The sequence below is a fragment of the Pyricularia grisea genome (genome assembly GCF_004355905.1).
Source record: "Pyricularia grisea strain NI907 chromosome V map unlocalized Pyricularia_grisea_NI907_Scaffold_6, whole genome shotgun sequence".
Taxonomy (NCBI): Eukaryota; Fungi; Ascomycota; class Sordariomycetes; order Magnaporthales; family Pyriculariaceae; genus Pyricularia; species Pyricularia grisea.
In genome coordinates this window covers 3,512,529-3,532,061 of record NW_022156719.1, presented here as the reverse complement: position 1 = coordinate 3,532,061, position 19,533 = coordinate 3,512,529, and the positions used below count along the sequence as shown (strand labels likewise).

Here is a 19,533-nt window from a genome sequence, read left to right as displayed (position 1 = left end):
TTGTAGATATCCTATAAAAATATAACAAAGATTTTGGATTCGGAGATGGTGTGTTAGCAAAGCACAGCCCCAGGCTGCTGAATCCCACTTGAATGCGATGCAATTTTTCTCTGTCGCAAAACCGCCAAGAGTCCAGGAGGAATCAACCAAACCACCCTGACTAGCACGGCGACCACCAATAAAGGCTTGCTTACTATTAACTTACCCCGTTATCCACTAATTCGAGCCCTATGGGGATGGGCTAGTGCGCTGATTTGCAACCATATCATAACAGCATTTGGGTGCGACTGGAGCCATATGTGCATCGAAACGAATACTCGACTCGTGCAAGCACACAATTACCCGAGCGTGTTGTATATTTTTGCTTACCCCTAGGTCAGATCCATTCCACTATGTTGGCCGTTACAAAACACATCCGTAGACACACCTAGGTGAGCGACTCCATGTTTGTCCACTCTGGTTACATTGGTTTCGCCAGGGCATAAAAAAAGACCGGATTTAAAAGTTTCAGGGCCATAGCTGCCAAGTATGCAAGGGACGTGCGTGAGCAACAACAAGCCTCGGGGGGGATTGACCAAGCCACTCGGGTTGGGCTGCTGGAGAACAGCAGTCAAAATCTAAAAATAGTTGCGCATCCGATGTTCTCTGCCACCATTTGCAATTGCGATCCTAGTATTTTTTGTTCCCGGATGCAAGATCGCCGTGTCTTATCATCAAAGGTTAACGGAAGGAAACCAGAGTTAATGTGTAATTTCGTACCAAAATTCTTTGCTAACCTACCAAACATTCCGTTGTTTTTGGGTAGCCACATATCTCTCAACCTATCTACCTACTTATTCACTTTCAATGCCCCAATAAGTACTTAGCTCGGGCTCGGCGCTAAAATAAGGTGGCCGTAAATAAGACTCAGAATATTATGAGAGAGATGTATTTAAAACCGATAAGCTACAATACGTAAATTCTCGATATTCGCGCCAGATTGGTGGAATTTGGTTTAAAAGTACTTTACACTTTGGAAAGGCAATGCAAAACAAGGTCAAGGTCGTACACGAGCCTGCATCGCACCCGACCGCTAGCCTTACCCACGTGATGACGTGACGCCCCCTCCCAAATAGGCAGCAGCCTCCGAATTAGGGAATGCCAAACCAAACGCGCTCCAGCGCGAAGCTGAAGCTGTTTGTAAGATCTTGAAAGCAGTTTCCTTAATTCGAATTTCAGCTTTATTTCAGTTTCCAAACCTGGTACCTACCTTAGGCACCTAGGTACCTACCTAGGTAGTAGATAAACGATCGATCGTCAACTCCCTAATTTTCAATTCAATCTTGCTTGCCAAATCACTCCCAACCCAATCTTGTCCTCTAGCTCACCTCCAAGATGCGCAAACTTTCTGACATGCCGACTGAGATCCTTTGCCAGATCTCGCGGCAGCTCAGCACCACAGATCTCGGCAACCTGCGACTCACAAACAAAAGATACGAAGCAGCCATATTCAAACCGTTTATGCGCGAATTCTTCTCCAAGAAGCAGTTCATGTTCACCGAGCCTAGTCTACAGGCTCTAATTGACATATCACTTCACCCGCAATTTGGGAAAGAGATCAAACACCTCGTCTTGGCCCTCGATTTTTTTCAGAGTGGCTTCGCAGACTTTGCGCAATCCGAAGATCAGAAAGTGGAATATCTCATGGGTTTATGTGCCCAAAGGGCGTTTCTAAGCAGTGGCACAGCCCGGGACATGTTGGCTACGGCAGTCCAAAATCTACCATCTCTCCAAGTTATCGACATTCGTGATTTCAGGAGCCAGACCCGCACTCGAGATCGGGGTGAATTCTCAAGCTACGGCGCGCTCACGGTTGAGCAATCGACCGGCCTCGAGTTGCGCATGACTCCGGGACATGGTGCCGACTATTTTGCATTATCCCTGCCAAGCACCGTTTTCAGCACCGTCGTCCAAGTTATTGGATCCCAAGGAATAGATATTGAAACAGTCATTCGCAACCACCAATGGGGGCTTACAGATACTGCGTTTTCCATCTCTGAGTTCAACCGGGCCCGGACCATTGCGGCTTTGCAACGCATGAAGAAGCTTCACCTCTGCCTCGACATGAATAGAGACAGTTTTACCTCTCACACTGCCCAAGACCCGACGGACGTGGAAGCAAGACGTTGGATGGCCAAAAGCCATCTACAAACCTTCCTATCATACACTACGAACCTTCAGTGGCTACGCCTAAACTTCCCCAAGTCTCCAGACTTTAATATCCACCGATCATTCCTCTGCTGGGTTGGCCTCCCTATACAATATGGCTTAACAACATTTGCCGCGCCTCTAAAGCGCCTCGACATTGGCCATGTACGCCTACGATCTGAAGATTACCTCGCCCTGTTCCGCAAGTTCAAGGGCACCCTAGAAGCCCTTAGCATTTGGAACTCGTGCATCGAGATGACCACGCAGGACGCCAGTGACAAGGTGAACAAGTGGGGGCAGCTGTTCAAGAGGCTAGCTGAACTGCCACACCTCAGGGAGGTTGTGATTGGCCGGATCCGGACCGACTGGATGGGTTTTATCGACATTGTGGCAAATAACGGGGAGAAGGGAGGTATTAGCGTGGAATACCGGGGAGACGACGCCAGCGGGTTCCTGAAGCGCCTGGCTGAGCGGACTGTGCCGCAGTGGCCGGCTTCGGACTCGGAGCCGGAATCGGATGACTCTGACGGGTTTGTTGCTGGCGATGATGACGCCAGCGATGGCGATGCCGACAGTGAAGAGGAGTGATTACATGGGATGTGCATGGTACAAAACCGCTGGTCTTGCTTTTTTTTTTCTTTTTTTTTAAAAAAAAAAAATCTCAGTGTCTTGGGTGATCACTGCCAGGGAATAGGCAGCTTTTTTAGTGGATTATAAAACGACTTACTTCAAACAAATAACGTCTTATCAAACAGTCACTTTCAGAGGCAGTCAGCAGGCACGTTTGCAATACAGGGTAGCTTGAAGTTCATAGATATCATCAATTCTGTCTTTAGGCCAACCGCACCCACGTTTTCCCAACCTCACTTCGACCGCCTTGTCGAATTTCGCGCCATTAAAGAGCCCAGAGGAGCTTTCCAAGCTTGGATCGATTGTTTTACGTTTCAGCGGCTTGGAACATTGTACCGAGGTTATCAGGGATCAAGGTAAGTAACCCGGAGCCTACCAGGTCACGCATTAGTGGATGGAAACTGTGGCAGCTTTAGCGTAAAAGTTGAGGTTCAAGAGCAGATCAGCGAATCTACTTATTTACGAACTGTAGAATATTGGGCAAAAAAAGAAAAGAAAAAGAAAAACAAACCTACGTGAAACAAACAATGCATTCAAATAACAGCAACAATTAAAAGGAATCAATTGCAAAGCACTCAGACTAGTATTCTTGTTTTAAATATACTGACATATTTACCCAAATACCTTACCCAACAAAGTCAACCCGGTTTGAAATCGCGGGCTACCACTTACTTTTTGTCCCCCGCAATTTGGAGATGCTCGGAGTTAGCGGGTTTAAATCATGCACCGCAATACGGTGTTTTCCCATGTCCGCTGTCGATTTATGATCTCCAACTTAAAATGTTGATGTCACTACTTTCCAGTGATGACTCGATCATTTGCTTTATGATCTCGCGCACAATGAAGTCAGAGATGTCCGTTTGCCCATATAGATAATACTCCTCTCTTTAATTTGCAATTGCATCTAATTTTCAATGCCTCACAACCAAATCTTCCGTTGTTAAATTTTAACATTTTTTATTTTTCTTTTGGTCGCTATAACACCCTACAGCACAATGGGAATCCCACATTCGACCGCGCGCTGGTTAGCGCCTCTAAGCTTTGTCGTGGACTTTGCGGCACAACAATATGGCATCTATGGCTCATCTCCCAACATGAAGCAGGTGCACGATGCCAACATGTCATTCTTCTCTCCTCAGGCCTACTTTATCGGTGCCTTTTTCTTCCCCCAACAGATTTTTCAGGCCGCATGGCTCTGGAAATTGTGGCATGCTGATCCCGAGGAGGAAGACACGAAGGAGATGGTCGACTTTGCCCCATACTATGCCGCAGGAAACTTCTGCATTGCCGCCTGGATGATATTTTGGTGCAACAATGACCTCAAGACCTCCAACTATTTTGTCATTGCCAACAGCCTGATGCAGCTCTTTTACGTCTTTGGTCGACTGCGGCCAATGCGGCTCGACTCGACTCGCTCGATCCTCAACACCGTGGTAGCAGAGACATTTGCTGGAATTGGCGTGCTTGACCTGCTGCACAACACTGCGGCCGGTTTTTTCGTACACGAACGCCCGTCCGGGGCGGTCCAGGCGTTGACGGCTGTGGGTTTTGCATCCCTGGCTGCGAAGAGCGACTGGATCTTTGGGGGGTGTCTCGTGTACGATTTAGTCGCATTGGCCGTGGGACAGTCTCAATACGGCGATCCGGGTTGGTCAAAGATGCTCGGTGCCTACGCCATTGGAACTGCTGGGATTGTTGCGGCGCGGAATTACTTTCGGTGAGTTCTTGAAAATCCTGCCTGTTGTTGGTATAGTCAGCTCGACTCGTTTTTTTTCTCTTTCTTCCTCTTTTTTTTTCTGGCAAGGCTAACACGAGATTGGTTATCTTTGATCAGCCCGCCCTACGTCAGGTCAAGCGGGTACGAACCCGTTCGAGGCACAGGCCGATCGACGTAGAAAAGGGACTGCGTGATCACATACAACACCCAAAAAGTCAATTCAGCCAGTACAAATGTGGATAAGTGGCTGGACCCTTTTTTTGTAACAATATTTCACATACCTACCTACTTATTGGGTTACCTATCCACATACCCATCTACATTCTTATCTACTCAACTTGGTGTTATCATACAACCTACTTCTTGCTGTTTAAATACATACCTACTTGCTTGATAGTTTTATATTACAAGTCGCATCTCGCACTATTCTGCAATCGCTGCTCAAAGTACCCCTGCGTGCATCAATTGTGAACAGGATCTGTAAACCTTTTTTTTAGTAATTCCCAGTGCTTTATATATCACCCCATGGTTCAATGACAGCAACCCCATGTACAATAAGTTATCTTTGTGAACCCATTCCACCTGTTTCAGTATCAACTAGCACGCTGCTAGCTCTACCTCTGCTCCCTTGTCCGTCCCTTCAGCTCGACTGGATACTCGGAGAATTAAACCAATATTGGCTTGGCACTAGGCTGTACTGCACACATACGAGTTTCTTTGCCCCGATCCTACACCCCGGTGCGGCCGGCATCGCCCCATCCATCCCCCTGCCTGATTTCCCTTATATCCACGTGGACAAGACATGCGCGTCACGTTCCACTGTTCCCTGCCCTTGCATATCGCATCTTCCCGCTGCACGCACGTCAAGTTGGCTGCCGGCGACTATATCCCAGAGGTGCTATGCCGGAACCACTTCACCCAAAAAGCCCTGCTGAGACCTGATGACGCCGAACTGGGCCTTGCTTTCGTTTTTCCGAAATAGCCGCCGCTGAGTTACCTCAGCTGCCCCCCAGGCAAGCCCACTCTAGATTGCCCTTTTCGGTATATGGTTGTGAATATCGGCGCAGCCCATTCTGCCTAGCTCAGCCTCTTGTTACTGTTTGTAGTGTAGTCAAAGATAGTACCGCCACCTCTGCCTGTGGTGTCCTTGGAGAAAGGGACTCGCACCCGAAGGGTCTGCCTAGATTGATGCAGCAGTCAAGGCCATGCTCTCGGCTCGTCTTTCCGTCCAGTACAGAATCCTGGATACGGTGTTGCCACTTTGTATACCTGTACACTGCCGGGAACAGCCTTAGCGACAGGGGCATATGCAAGGTCCCCCAACATGCATCAAAGCCAAGGTTCTATGACAGTTCCCCAATCTTGATGCGCCCCGACATTATCACCAACACTGGGTCTGCATTCATTTGGGGGGCGGCCCAAGTAACACTCAAAGCACGCCGTGTCAAACAGATGTGCGGCCCGCTTGGGCAGGGATATGGGAAAGGACGACCTGCTCCTGTAGCCTTACCCACAGGCTGGCTGCATACGGCTTAGGTTTCTCTCTGAAATTGGCAAGACTCCAAGCCACTATCTTGAAAAATTCTGACTCCCACGCCGAGCTGTCAATAGCGCGGTGGGGACTGATTGTGGCACGGAGGAAACACTCAACTTGTCACCAACACTTTCGTGGGGGAAGGGATCGTCGAAATGCCCTCATAACAAACATATCTGTAGCCGCGGGACGCGCTGTGTGGTTGTCATTGTGGGAGATATAGGTTGCCTGCCGGGAGAACATGGAGTGCCTGCTGAGGGTGTCGCACGTGGGGGACTGGTGAGTCTAGACAACGGCGAGCCCCTTTTCCCATCAGACTATTTGCAAATGTGGGAAATATGCCTCGAGAGGCGCGGTGGTAGGTCTGGTCTTGGAAGTCATGATAGGTCGTCGTTTGTTCCGTCTCAGGCCGAAGGAGGGTGTCCTCAGGGAGGCAGCAGCCAGCTCGTCGCCTGATAGTGGACACAATTGAATGCCTCGTGATCTCTCCCCTTCTCTATTGAGCATTCTCATATTCTCAAAGGGATCTAGAGATGTAGATGTAAGCGGGTCAACAAGCTATGACAAGGGAATAGTCGCGAGGTTCGGTCTTGGATACGATTAAGAAAAAGGATATAAAAGTGGTGTTGTCTCCCGCCCTTTAAACATGTATCAGCAAATTGAATCAAATCCTCCGGCTGACAAGGAGATCTTCCGCCGACGCTCTGAGACTTTATATCTATCTGCTATTACCCTATTAGACGAGCTCGCTTCTCTATTGCGCCTCGCACGGCTCGGACTACTTTGCAATAATATATTCTGCACCTGCATCTTGCCGTTTCCCGGTAAATTTTCCATAGTGAACTGGAACATCTCGAATAGGCAATCACTCTATCCAGCAAACGGAACCCTCCACTTCTTTATCCTTCACTTTATTCGTCTGCTATTCTCGTCTTCCTCCTCTGACGAGTGACCACATCTGAACAAACTCCATCCGAGAGAGGAACAAGCCAAGATGCAGTACTTTTCTCTCCTCCGCTCCCTCCTCCTATCCCTCCTCCTCCTGGTCTCCGCCACTTCCGCCATCGAAATCAAAGTCGTGTCTGTGACGACCGAGGAAGGAGCCAAGCCCATCGACCCAGCCAGCATCAAGCTGGTGCCGCGGCCCCTGAGCCCGTCGTCGATCGAGCGCGTGCGCAACGTAACGGTTGGGGAGGGGGACCCGATGACCGGCGGCAAACGGAGCGGCACGGGCAACGCCATCTCTTACAGCGGCAACTGGTGCGGCGCCATGCAGAACGCCCCGACCAACAACCTCGTCTCGTCCGTGTCCGGGTGGCTCACGGCGCCGGTTCTCGACATCAGGCACACCGAGAACCGGACGCCGCAGTTTGCCGCGTCGTGGATGGGCATCGACGGCGGGGAGAACTGTCGCACTGCGCTGCTGCAGGGTGGCACGACGACTGAGGTTTGTTTTGTTTTTATGTTTGTTTTATATGGCAGGAAAAAGACTAACAAGTGCGTCCAATATACAGATCGACGCGAACGGTTCCCAAACGTCCAAGGCTTGGTTTGAGTGGATCCCTGATGCGGCTTATGACATTCCTAGCATGCCTGGTAAGTTCATTCACTGGCTCTGTTGAGTTTATGACAGGTATGACTGACTATTTATTCGCAAGTGGCCCCTGGTGACAACATCTACATCGTGGTGGAAGCACTGAGCAGCACGCAGGGCCGGATGTAAGTGTGCTCTTTATATGACAAACCCAGTTCTGTGATATATGCAACATACAGTCTAGTTCAAGAAGCTGATCCTCTCATACCTGCAGCACAATGACCAACGCAGACCAGCCCTTTTCAATCGTTATAGAGCTCACAAACGGCCAGCCTCTTTGCCGCCGACACGCAGAGTGGATCGTCGAGAACTTCCGCGTCAACTCCAACCGGGTGCCTTTCGCCAAGTTTGACGACATTTGGTTCCAGGAGTGTGAGGTCAAGCTGCAGAACGGACAGACCTGGGGAGTTGACGGCTCCAGGATGTACTACATGGAGACTGTCTACGATGTCCCCGTCTGTCGTGCTCTCGAGTACGACAATGGTATATTTTTGGCAGAGTCGGACGGAAACTGAGTCAGGTCGTCTTTGGGTGAAGTCTGGGAGTAGAAGTTCTTTTTATAATATCTCTAAATTATTTCTTGTATATTCTTAACGGCGGTCTTTATCAATCAGTCATTTTCAGTAGTCAGCAGTCACATTTACTATATGCAGTCTGTGCCTGCATTGAGTACTTGTTAGACGTGGAAAGGGGTAGACTTGTGCAAAAAGTATGTACACAACAAAGTAGGCAGGTAGGCAGTTAAGCGAGCAGGTAAATACCACGGTGGGTCGAGTTTGAATAGGAGCTCAGGTACTTTAGCGTTTCCATCTTCATTGATACTGGGTGGGAGTCAAACCTGATTACTAGCTACTAAAAGTGGCTGTTTGATAAGAACATCCTTCTTCAATCCATTCCGAGGTTTTGTTTCAGTAGCCAAGCTTCTTGTTCACCACGTTGACGAGATCCTTCCCCTCGGACATCCGCTCAAGGTTGTACCGGAGGATCTTGCATACCCTCTCGTTGTACCTGTACGAATTCCCACTCACATGAGGCGTGATGATGACGTTTTTATAGTCCCAGAGTTTGTGATCGCTAGGCAAAGGCTCAGGGTCCGTCACATCCAGGGCAGCGCCTCTGATCAATCCCTGGTCGAGCGCCTCCATGAGTGCTTCAGTATCAACAATCGCACCCCTCCCGACGTTGCTCAAGTAGGCCTTTTTCTTTCCGAGAAGCTTAAACTGGTCCGTCGAGATCATCTTCCTGGTCTTTTCGGTCAGTGGCAGAGTAATGATGAGCAGGTCCAGCCCCGAACCTAGGAACTCGCTCAGCTGCTCATCCCCGTGAAACCACCTGGATGGGAAGATTCCCTCAGGGTCCCCCAGTCCAGACTCGGTGAAGGATTCATCACGGCGCGACTCAGGGGTCGATCTCTCGTGGAAGGTGTACGCATACACATCCATGCCCAGCGAGCGAGCGACACGTGCGCACTGGCGGCCGATGCATCCGTAACCGAGGATTCCGACGCGCAAGCCCACGGCATCCTCGACATCCTCGTCGGTTTGGGAAAGCTCCCAGTGGCGAGCTTTTTGGTACTCGAGATACTGAGGGATCTGATGCTGAGAGGCTAAAAATGTTGCAAACACCCACTCGGTCATCTGGGGTCTGGTGTGTCGTCAGCAGAGGCTGCTAAAAAAAGAGTTATGATCCTGCATCTGAAGGTTGTGTGGGACAGGCTAAGGGAAGGAAGGGATCCCTACGGATGGACTCCATTGGCGGTGCAGAACTTGATATCAGTCTGTTCCTTGAACAATTGAACGCGTTGTAGATGCTGCACCCAAACCGATCAGCATGTTTGTTTCTCAACTTAATGAACATCACGAACATGCACAATTCTAGACAAAATCTCGTACATCAGACCCGGCGCTCAAAATTTGGACCACCTGTAAATTAGGGACCATCTCTAATGTTGGAAACGATCTCCACGTGAAGAGGACTGTCGTCCTTGCCCACAAATCAGCGGGCACCTCCTCCGGTATCTTCTCGTCTCGATAACTAATCTTGAAGCTATGCACCTCGATGCCTGGGCTGGCGTTGGCCAGACTTGCTAGCCAAGCCGAGTCTGGATCCCAGGGCATCAGGATGAGTAGGACGTGGTTGGTTGGCGGCATTCCGAATTCTAGTTTTTGATTCATTCAAAACAGAGTGTGGCATGCGTTCCAGAATTAGAACAAACTAAAAAGATCGAAAAAAAATGCCAAGGAGAATTCGTCATGGAAAAGTTGGGACAAAGGGGGAAAAAAGAATCGTATGAAGTTTGCTGGTTGGTGACTCAATCTAAGGCTGATGAAAGCTAGGCTATTTTTCCCCCCGTCGCAAAAAATAGCACCGCTCCGTGATCGGACGCGCAAACGTGGACTTGTAATGGTGTGCATAACTATCGGAGGGAACCACAGTTTTGGTAAAACTTGATAGCCGATGTTTTTTTTTTTTTATCTACTCACTATCTGGATTGATGATTTGATTGATTGTTAATGGGCGGTTTTCGGGTCACTGAGGGAGGGCTGTGATCGTCCCAACCCCTTGAGAAATCTGAACTTTGCGTCATGTACAATCAAACAAACAGTCTGGACTGCAGCTGGTTGACGCTAAAGTGGGCAGAACGAGCCCGATCGTACCTACATTAAGAATTAAGCTTGGACGGCCGACGTTAACCCACTAACCCTCACTGCAGGGTCGTCATCTGCTACATCTGATCTTTTATTCATTAGATAGGTTAGTGATTCAATGCTCTTTTTTTATATTTTTTTTTCTAGTCGTCACCCGGTCCGGTCGATCCGGAGCAATGAAGCAGCCGTGGTTTTACCCGTCCCGCCCAAGATTGTCGCCTTGTAACGTTGAATCGAGCTTGTATGAAGCAGGAAATTTTTTTTCCGGATGTTAAGGGCCCTTTCTTTTTATGAGTTCAAGATACATTTCATCCAGTAGTAGTAAGTATTATCAGGTGTTCTTGGTTTTTGTTTGTTTTTATTTGTTGTTTTGTTGTTGAATGATTTCCATACCCCTTCTGTCAAGCGACTCTTGGCTTGGAGGATTCGGTCGTTCGGCACAAAGCCAAACTATCTACCCTCACGATTGACCAAGATTTGTGACAAGGATTCAATAATGGTACCCTAGTCGGGTAAGAGACCCGACTAGGAAGGTTTATCAACGGGCAATATTGCTGCCCATGATTGACATGATGGTTGGCTATTCAGCGGGTCGTTCCTACTGCGTACTTGCTTGTATTGTTTAAACTTCCAGGATCAAGGTACAGTAATGTGCGAGTCTGAGTGCGCGTCTAGGTCTGGGTCTGTCTTGTAAAAGATTCCCTCCCCGCGTTTCTGCGTTCGTTTTCGTATCGATATGGACGCACCCGTATATAGCGTAACTTTCATTTCGATATTTTCCTATATACCTCGTACAAACAGCTGCCGTTGGCCATGCCGCGTACAAATCGCTGCTGCACCAAGGGCGGACGCCATAACTCATTTGATCTAGATATCGAAGGCCTCAAGGGTGTACGAATAGAAATCTATTGTTAGTTAGTGATGAGGATGACTACCCAAGTATGTAAGCGAGTTGGTTACGACCGCAATCGTGCGTATACTGTACGCCAATTGTCCGCTTGTTACCATGACAAGATTTATTGTTGTTGCCAGAATTAATCCGTGCTTGCTATTGCTTTTCTTTTCGACTGGACGATTATAAAGCTAGGGCAGCAAGGGCAGGTAGTATTTCCCCAAGATCAATCAACAAAGCCGGCAGTCAGGTGAGCAACTTTCCTGGTACCCCGCGATACGACATCGTCAACTACCGTTATTTTCATTTCCTGAAGTGGAATCCAAGTCGCATGCACGTGAAATAACTAGTTAGTTCTTGGCAAGGCCTTTTTGGTGGTACTGTACGCAAAGCCCAAGCAGTGCCTGGCTAACCAAGTAGGTACGAAAGGGATCTAACCTCGTAGCATGGGCGCTTGGACATCCCCCACGTTGCGATCTGGCGGTCCAAGCTCTGTTTAAGCGCCCCCCATGAATCCACTTAAAGGGCAGGTACAGGGGGAAGGGAAGCTAGGCTTGTCAACTAAAAGAGAAGGAAAGAAGAGCAAAAAGACCCAAAAACGCACACAGAGAAGGAACCAGAGAGAAAAAAAAAAAAATCCCTGAAACCGAACCGCACAAGCTCAGATCCGGGTCCGAGCACGGGTCAGGTAACCCACACGCAACTTTACCTCAACATACTTCCTCTCGTCTTCCTTCCATTCCGGCATGAATGCAATCACAAATACTTGACAATGCAGCCAAGTATTGATTGGCGCATTGATCCAGTACATGAAAAATCATTCGAACCGATTGCAACTCATAGATTGAAAGTCTGCCGAGGTACTGCTTATTTTCCCCTCATGAATACCAACATTATCGAAGAGGGGGTGATCGTCTCGTCAGGCTCACGAACACACCAAGTTCAATTTATTTGCATGTGCCATCGGAACTCGCTACCCTCCTACTTCCATCCTGCATATTGACTGTGCGCCTGTCAGATCCTAATTTTGGGACATTTCTCTTTTCCCGTGTTGCGCCTAGTTGTCCCGGCTACCTGCCGTTGACGCAACCTGCGCGAATCAAAGACCGGGCTAACGACGAGTGGCTTGCCAAGTTCCCATAGCTTTGTGGCGCGTCCCGTTGCAAATCCATCCGAGAGCGAAGTCCGTATTGTTTCTATTTTTTATTTTCCATGCCGTTGATTCTCCGATGTCCACCTGAATGAATCAGGGGGAGAGAAATTGACAAGCGAATTCAACAACGGCCCGCGAGCACGTTGCTAAGCACTTAAGATACTTTTTTTCTTTTTCTTTTTTTGGGATTTTTCTGCTGTTCTCCATGCGATGACTTTCGCTAATCAGAGCTGAAGTTGGCCAATCTCTTAATACCCCCGCACTATTATGCGCGTCCACATTCCCAGCCATTCCATGACTTTGACCGCCATGCAAATGCACTCGGCCCCAGCTCCGTAATGGTCGGGGGGTCTGCTGTACAGCACCCACACCACACGGTGAACTTGGCCCAAGTAGGCAAATAGCTCCTTTCCCCGGACCAAATTCTCGTTGAAATGCGGACCACCTGGTATACTACTGTAAAAAAAGATCCAGGGCAAACGAGCACAACCCCCTGGTCGCTGCCCTTGCTTGACCTTAATTAAACCTTGCCTGGCAGTTTCGTGAAAAAAAAGGTTGTCTGGGACGTGCTCTCTACGAGGGGAAAAAAAAAGGGTTGTACCTCAACAGACTGGCCTTGGCATCCGTATTACCCTGGCTTTCATGGACTCGCTCAAGACTCCCGGGCTTTAGAGCAGGACTTGCGAATGCTATCCTAGTCCAGTAGCCTTTACCATGTAGGACATTGAGGGACAAGGCCTGTCATTTTTCTCGTCTGAACTTGAGAAGTTGACTTCTGGAAGTTTCCTGCTAGCTTTCTTCCTGATGGATGACCTAGCGGCCATGCCAATGGCAGGGGAACCTTTCCTCCTGTCAGTGCAGCGCGTCGTCAATGATCCCGTATAGCGGATTCCAGCAAAACGGAATCGAGGCTCCCTTCTTGGAAGAGACTCGGGGATCTTCGGCCAAACTGGTCTAGTCGCCCAGTCAGGCTGGCTGCATGTAGTACCCACCATTGTCAAAGTATTAAGCATACCCACATCCATCACACGCAAATGGTGCTCTGCCAGCAAGCAATGCGTATATATATCCCGTCACTCATCCCTCCCTTATTGACCCGATGTGCTTCTGGTCTTCGTCAGCTGCCTTCTCAGACACTCGCCCATCATCCTTCGTTGTTACACGTTTCGCCTCTTAACTGAGGTTTGATACCACTTCAACTACCCTCATTTGTTTACCCACACAGCTTCACCCCTTGTGTAAACCCCCAAGCGCTTAAAGAGGGTAACACACAATGAAAGCCTCCGTTCTCTCGGCTTTCTCGGCCATTTTGCTGGCGAAAGCCAGTATGCAGGCCCAAACTATAAGAATGGAACTGCCGCCCCTAGACCCAAGCTTCCCACGGCTAGATTTCTCCGGGCTCGAAGTGCCATTGGATCTGCGAGAAGGCGTGGCGCTTGATGCTGAGGCACGCAAAGAGACACCCAAGGTAGAGCTAAAGGATGGGTCTATACTCACGGGCTCAGTTCTTGCCAATGTCGAGTCTTTCAAGGGCATCCCCTTCGCGGAACCCCCACTCGGCGACTTGCGCATGAGGCCTCCCGTGCCATTAAAAAAGCCCCTCGGCAAATTCGACGCTTCATCGCGCGTCTCGACACAATGCCCACAGGTTGTAGCATCACCCCAGAGTGGCGGTGTGTTGACGCAGCTCATTGGAACACTGCTCAGCAAGGGGCTTTTACAGACAATCATATTCGCAGGCGAGGACTGCTTGAACATTAACGTGCAGAGGCCTAAAGGTGTCAAAGCTGGTGATAAATTGCCTGTGCTTTTCTGGATATATGGCGGTGCTTTCGAGGTATGTCGTTTTTTGCCCCAGCCGCATACATAGACGCTCGCTAACAACATACCCCCTTCGAACAGGCTGGTAGCAACGCCATGTACTCTGGCACACCGATCCTTGAGAGGGCCATGAAGCAAGGCCAGCCCTTCGTTTTTGTGGCGGTCAACTACCGCACAGGAGGCTTTGGTTTTATGCCTGGCGCGGAGATTTTGGCTGAGGGCTCTGCAAACGCTGGTCTGCTGGACCAGCGCTTGGGCTTGGAGTGGGTTGCCGACAACATCGAGGCGTTCGGCGGCGATCCCGAAAAGGTCACCATCTGGGGCGAGTCTGCTGGCGCCATCTCGGTGTTTGACCATATGGCCCTGTACGATGGTAACGCTACCTACAAGGGCAAGCCGCTCTTCCGCGGTGCCATCATGAACTCTGGCAGCATCATCCCTGCTGATCCGGTAGATTGCCCCAAAGGCAAGGAGGTCTACAACCAAGTGGTCAAGGCGGGTGATTGCTCGGGCCAGGCCGACACGCTTAAATGTCTCCGCGCCCTCCCCTACGAGAAATTCCTCAAGGCAGTCACCGCGCCCCCGGGATTCCTGGGCTACAACTCAGTAGCCTTGTCATACCTCCCCAGGCCTGACGGCAAGGTTCTTACAGCCAGCCCTGACGTTCTACTCCTTGGGAAGCGATATTACCCCGTGCCTATGATCATCGGCGACCAGGAGGATGAGGGAACGCTTCTCTCACTCTTCCAGAGAAACATCACTACTCCCGAGTTGTTGCTCAACTATATCAAGGAGCTCTACTTCCCAGCAACCAATGTCAGCAAGATCCAGGCTCTGTTAGACACATACCCCAACGACCCAAGCGCGGGCTCGCCCTTTCGCACCGGTACAAATAACCAGTTTTACCCTCAGTTCAAGCGCCTTGCAGCCATCCTGGGCGACATCACCTTCAATCTGCCGCGCCGGTTGATGCTCTTCGCCAGCTCGACTCTGAACCCGGACGTCCCCTCATGGTCGTACCTTTCCAGCTATGACTACGGTACCCCCATCCTGGGAACGTTCCACGGCAGTGATCTCTTGCAAATCTTCTACGGAATTTTGCCCAATTACGCGAGCAGAACCACCGTCTCCTATTACACGAACTTCATTTACAACCTTGACCCCAACGTCGGCATCAAGGACGTAATGTACTGGCCCCAGTGGAGTAAGGACCAGGATCTGATGAACTTTTTTGCCAACAATGCCAAGTTGATTCCGGACAACTTTAGAAACGAGAGCTACAACTACCTGCTGGCCAATTTCCTCAGCTTTTACATTTAGGCAGAAAAGAAAAACTGGGGGCAGGGAAGTTGTTATTGCATCTTGGATATTGCCTGCGGGGTGGAGTTTTTTGCTCAAAAGACTATTTTTTTTCCCTCCCTTTTCATACTGTGGCATCTCATTGATACCCAGTCAATTTTGTGGTCAGCCTCACCAGGAAGTGACGGCTCTAATTACATTGCCTTTTTTTTTCTTTTTCTTTTTTTTTTCCACTGTATATACTGGGCGGGCACATAGTTCATGGTTGCATTTAGGCATTGTGAGGAAGCATGGGTCTTTTTCACGCCAAATTTATACATTATTACTTTATGACTCAACATTGCCGATATACTCCAGTGACTCGGAATAGCGTAAGGCTGGACACTGATATCATTGGAGGATAGACTACCACATAGGCCTTTTAACGATTCATCGATCGACATGTGTAATACTCCGTATGCCATCCTTGTGTTGGCCATGGATTTAAAATGAATGACTCTTGACATGATCAAATCTACACCGGGCTCCCCCTTGCTCAAAACGTGATAAACACTTTGACTTGAACGGCGACCGATCTACAATCCTCTTGTTATCCGCAAATATCTTTTTTTAAACAAAAGGCAACATGTTCCAAACCTTGTTCGTAGATCACTTTGCGAAACCTTGTAATATAGCCGGGGGCCCGGAAAGCATGAATCTTTTGACTTGGATCATTTGTCGATCGCAGACATGATTGGCGCGCATCCAAAAAAAACAAACCTCACCTTGCTTGCGTCGGGCCGCTGCAGTTTAGTTTTGCTGTGCCTTTGTGGATACTGCATTTGACATGCTTTCTTTGGACTTTTAAGATTGTATAGCCATGCTAGTTACTATTTTAGTTCCAAAGGAAGACAACATGTGGATGGTGTTTAGCTTTTGTCCGTCTGCCGACACTTTTCGGTTATGTATTCTGTGCTCACTTGTATGGTACAAGCTCTCACCAGATGCACAGCAATGATTCATGAGAGTTTTCTCAGAAGGGTGTTGAAGGGTTAATGCTGCCGTATAGACGGCAAAAAAGGAAGAAAAGAAAATAGGAATGCGCCCGCCCTGGGCAGAGCAAATGGCAGCCTTTGTTCTTGGGCAAGTCGATTCTGCTATAGCCGCAGTGGCATTAAAGTACCCAGCTGTTGATCAACCCCAAGAGATCTATGTGATATACATAAAATTTTGGACTTGGTGAAATTGTTGGATTTCTTGTGTGTTCGAGTTGCCTTACAGCCTCTGAAATGGCAAGTACGGCACTTCTAAGTGGCCCCTGAGTCTTATGCCAGTTGTGTGACAGACACTGCCGTGCCTCACAATCACGCTCTCTTTCACATTTGTCTGTCCGTTCTGATATGACTAGAGCTTGCAGGGCCCATGGTCCTGTTGGAGCAGTCCAATGCTATGGCACATGTCAGAGGCACAATGCGACTTCTACCTGACCCCTCGAGGCGGAATTACTTCGATATGTTTTTACTCCGTCCCGAGTGCACAATCTCAAGGTTGCGTTTCTCGCCAGCTGCCCCTATAGTACCAGTCGGCCACCACAGGAGTTGATGGCAGTTGGGCTGGGATCTATCACGCCCGGTATTGCATGGGTTCTCGGAGCGGGTACGTAAAAGCATATCCAAGCGAGAGCACCGTGTCTAGCTTGATGCCACAGTTTTTGACTACAACATAAGCCGCATCGGCCTAGTTGATGATTGATAGCATCGCCCTCATTACCACTGGGGGTGTACAGTACGCGATTTGACCGTTGCGTCGAAGTCACGTTTCTTTTCATCAGCAGTGCGGACCGCCCGCGTTCTCTCAAGGCGTCACGAGAGATGACACCACGGTCTTCTGTATCACAGCGAAGAGCACGACCATCACTTTCTTGACCTTTTTAGTTCCTGCTCATACCCATCGACTCCCGGCTCTGGTCCCCGCATGCTGAATATCACCCGTCGAATTTTGCACGAGGGGGTCCCGGTTACGACCCATATCGCTCGCCGTCTGTGGCACCTGACCTTTTGAGCTTTGGCAACATCATCTGGCTCTATCTTTTTGGACTCGTAGACCTACGGCAGCAATGTAGAAGACGTGAAGTCCTCTCCTCTAGCAGGTCCTCCAAGTCTTGAAAGGACCTCAGGGGGAAGACTCCAGGCTGGGAATAAGGCCGGCAAGTCCCGTAATAATCTTTATGATGAGTTCTTCTTTTTGGGAAAGTGATCGAGACCATCCTCGTCGAGGATGGGTCTGCTGCCTATAGGGTGACGAGAATTATTACTCGTACAGTTCCAGTTTCGCTTGCCCTTGGATGAATGGTTTTACACGTCAGGATAAGCTTGGCTACGGTGATCAATTTTGTTTCCGGCCGAATATGACAGGGCAGACAGAGAGCAAGGCAGTGAGTTCTCCGCACTCTGTCTTGCAAACAATCCATCAGATAGCACATGTCTTCTCTACGTGTGTGTAAAAGAAAAGACAGACATAGTCTGCCTGGGTGTTTTGCTGCTGCAAGCACACATCTTAGTCTTACTCCGAAAAAGGAACGGCCTTGTTTTTCCGGCCCTGTCGGGTATCTTGCCCGGGCTCTTTGCAGCTTCCGCCCTTGTTGACCTTGGTGAACTGAGCTATAGTCAGTCAAGACCTGTTCGAAGAAGATTTCAGCCCTACATACCTACCTACGTGACTGCGCTCCGACGGCAGCTTTTGATTGCCCTTTTCGTTTGTTTGGGGATTATACAAGCCCAATATAAGTGCCCGGCTCATTCGTATGGTTTGAGCATATATTAACCGGCATGGTCTTGTGCACAATAGTGCAAATGCAATGACACACTTGGCATTCCATCCCACAGACAAAGGAGCCTTTAATTGAGATCGAAATGATCACATCTCCTGCAACAATCAAGAAGCGGCATCAGTCCAAGATAATTCACTTGCCATTGTAGCACAGAGTGGATAGTGTACACAGGTAGGAATTTGAGAATGTCAGCATGAAAGCCAGGTCTCCCTCTTGACTACGTTGACAGCAACAGCCAACTGGGCCAGAGACGCAGCCTTTTCGGGTGACACACTGACTGTGCCCCCTCTTTTTCAGCCAGCTCAGAATGCTGCTGTTGTATCAAAAGCCTGCGAGTGGGGTTATCGCGTTCCATAGTGAAGAAGTAAAAGTATTATACCATTCCAAATGCCTGTTTTTTTTAGGAGTGATTCCACAGCATAAGGTCGTAAGCCAAAGATGTCCCATTTCTTTGACCTACCATAATCCTTCACTTAATACTGGGCAATTTCTATCCGTTCATTCCCCTTCAGGTAGGTACCTACTTACCTACCTAGCTTAGATCAGGCATGAGAGTCACCGCAAAACATCGAACCCGCCAACTGCGTCTGTAGCTCTTTAATACCTAACCAACCGGAAATCATTCACATAAAAAATTTTCCAGCTGATGTGTTATAGTGTTGCCCACCCTTCTCTCTATACTGGCCGCTTGTATAAGCACCTGTACTTATTCCTTGTGGAGACCTTCAATCGAAGGATCAGGTTTAACTCCTGACACTAGAATCTTCCCTTTTTCTAGATTTTTTTTACTTTTAATAAGCGATTCCGTCAATAACGAAATACAACGCCTCGTATAACTCGATGCTCGCTTGAGCCGCTCCCTCGATATATACCCAGTTAAGCGGTTAGGTGGAGCCAGCAATTAATATATCAAGGGGGTTTATCAGACCCAGTATTCAGGTGCTAATAACTTCATGTACCGTAACATTAGGAGACCGTCATCGGAGTGACGAGATTGTTGAAAGAAAGGTGAGAAATTAAGATAAGATGATATCAATTAGCTCAGGTACGCCAAGTCAGGACCACACTCTCGGAACCACATTTCTCTCTGCTCTCTTGATTAGAATCTTTTTCGAGGTTGAAGTAATGTCAAATTGAAGATTTCCAGATTTAGAATCCATGTACAATTGCCTCACCCCACATAGCGCGTTTTCCCTTTCTCCACACCTTATCTAGGTACACCAAGACGCATCCCTATTGTCAATTTTAG

General features: G+C 48.8%; 6 protein-coding genes across 6 annotated transcripts; 4 read left to right on the top strand and 2 right to left on the bottom strand.

The window, feature by feature from the left end:
• Positions 1 to 1,374: 1,374 nt before the first annotated feature.
• PgNI_09038 (uncharacterized protein) lies at positions 1,375 to 2,775 on the top strand (the record flags this gene model as incomplete). The annotated part of the gene is made up of 1 exon (XM_031129028.1): positions 1,375 to 2,775. One exon carries the CDS (start codon positions 1,375 to 1,377, stop codon positions 2,773 to 2,775), a length of 1,401 nt encoding a protein of 466 aa, XP_030978663.1.
• An 862-nt stretch (positions 2,776 to 3,637) lies between these two features.
• On the top strand, positions 3,638 to 4,967 carry PgNI_09037 (uncharacterized protein). Its single transcript, XM_031129027.1, has 2 exons — positions 3,638 to 4,534; positions 4,652 to 4,967. Exons 1-2 carry the CDS (start codon positions 3,813 to 3,815, stop codon positions 4,710 to 4,712), a joined length of 783 nt encoding a protein of 260 aa, XP_030978612.1. The 5' UTR covers positions 3,638 to 3,812; the 3' UTR covers positions 4,713 to 4,967.
• A 1,766-nt stretch (positions 4,968 to 6,733) lies between these two features.
• Positions 6,734 to 8,437, top strand: PgNI_09036 (uncharacterized protein). The gene is made up of 4 exons (XM_031129026.1): positions 6,734 to 7,515; positions 7,583 to 7,664; positions 7,727 to 7,787; positions 7,877 to 8,437. Exons 1-4 carry the CDS (start codon positions 7,063 to 7,065, stop codon positions 8,175 to 8,177), a joined length of 897 nt encoding a protein of 298 aa, XP_030978613.1. The 5' UTR covers positions 6,734 to 7,062; the 3' UTR covers positions 8,178 to 8,437.
• A 29-nt stretch (positions 8,438 to 8,466) lies between these two features.
• Positions 8,467 to 10,113, bottom strand: PgNI_09035 (uncharacterized protein). The gene is made up of 3 exons (XM_031129025.1): positions 9,555 to 10,113; positions 9,402 to 9,472; positions 8,467 to 9,306 (listed from the first exon to the last, which is right to left on the bottom strand). The coding sequence occupies exons 1-3, from the start codon at positions 9,834 to 9,836 to the stop codon at positions 8,571 to 8,573; spliced, it is 1,089 nt and encodes a 362-aa protein (XP_030978522.1). The 5' UTR covers positions 9,837 to 10,113; the 3' UTR covers positions 8,467 to 8,570.
• A 2,757-nt stretch (positions 10,114 to 12,870) lies between these two features.
• On the top strand, positions 12,871 to 15,762 carry PgNI_09034 (uncharacterized protein). The gene is made up of 2 exons (XM_031129024.1): positions 12,871 to 14,192; positions 14,258 to 15,762. Exons 1-2 carry the CDS (start codon positions 13,629 to 13,631, stop codon positions 15,494 to 15,496), a joined length of 1,803 nt encoding a protein of 600 aa, XP_030978523.1. The 5' UTR covers positions 12,871 to 13,628; the 3' UTR covers positions 15,497 to 15,762.
• Positions 15,763 to 18,016: 2,254 nt separating this feature from the next.
• Positions 18,017 to 18,253, bottom strand: PgNI_09033 (uncharacterized protein; the record flags this gene model as incomplete). Its single annotated transcript, XM_031129023.1, has 2 exons — positions 18,017 to 18,114; positions 18,166 to 18,253. The coding sequence occupies 2 exons, from the start codon at positions 18,251 to 18,253 to the stop codon at positions 18,017 to 18,019; spliced, it is 186 nt and encodes a 61-aa protein (XP_030978616.1).
• Positions 18,254 to 19,533: the final 1,280 nt, after the last annotated feature.